The 708-nt window shown below is 34.2% G+C and overlaps 1 protein-coding gene across 1 annotated transcript in view; it reads right to left on the reverse strand.

Moving 5' to 3' along the window:
• Window positions 1-510, reverse strand: part of LOC107643527 — a 3,680-nt gene extending 3,170 nt beyond the window's left edge. Inside the window, exon 1 of the mRNA XM_016347206.2 lies at window positions 82-510. Within this exon, the coding sequence (XP_016202692.1) occupies window positions 82-312 (231 nt within the window). The 5' untranslated portion in view covers window positions 313-510. The remainder of the gene's footprint in view (window positions 1-81) is intronic.

Raw genomic sequence — 708 nt, forward strand, 5'->3', positions numbered from 1 at the left:
AATCTTAACATGCAAACAAGAATTAAACAAAAAAAAAAAAGAAAAAAGAAAAAGAAAGACGAAATTTCGCATGGATTGAACCTGAATGGATGATTTGTGGGATGATCCATTTTGCTCAGATCGTGAGGAACAAGACACAGAGAGGGTTCTATGTGGATTAATCAAGCCTAAGCCTTTGTACATCGGTGAACGCGGTTCCTTCACGGAAACAAGATTGAATAATTTGGGTTTAGAAGAAGCTGATTCAGCAGTCGTACTAGCAGCTCTGTGTAGAGAGAACAAGGTGGCGGATGATTTTGTAGTAGAAAACATGTTTCAAGAGAATAGTTTTATTATTATTTTAGTTGATATTCTGAAACTGCATCCAACCTTAGCTTAATCTTGGAATATTATTATAGAGGATGAAGAATTATTCTACGAGGTTCTATATGTTAGTCGTTGCGTACAGGCATTTCCAACTTGCATGTTAATCTTATTTTGTATCTGCAATCTACATGATAATGCCATGATGGTGGTTTTACGCTTTTAGCAATTAGCATGAGGCTTACTTTCTGATACGGTTGAAGGATTTATTTTTGCTTTTTGGTTTCACCCCAGGAAAATAAAAATTTGTAGAATGCACCTCAAATCTTCAAGTTTTTCTTTTTTAGAATACAATGTCGATAAGTTTTAAAATGCCTACTTTGTGACTGGTTTTTATATAGAAAA

Source organism: Arachis ipaensis, chromosome B05, assembly GCF_000816755.2.
Source record: "Arachis ipaensis cultivar K30076 chromosome B05, Araip1.1, whole genome shotgun sequence".
Taxonomy (NCBI): Eukaryota; Viridiplantae; Streptophyta; class Magnoliopsida; order Fabales; family Fabaceae; genus Arachis; species Arachis ipaensis.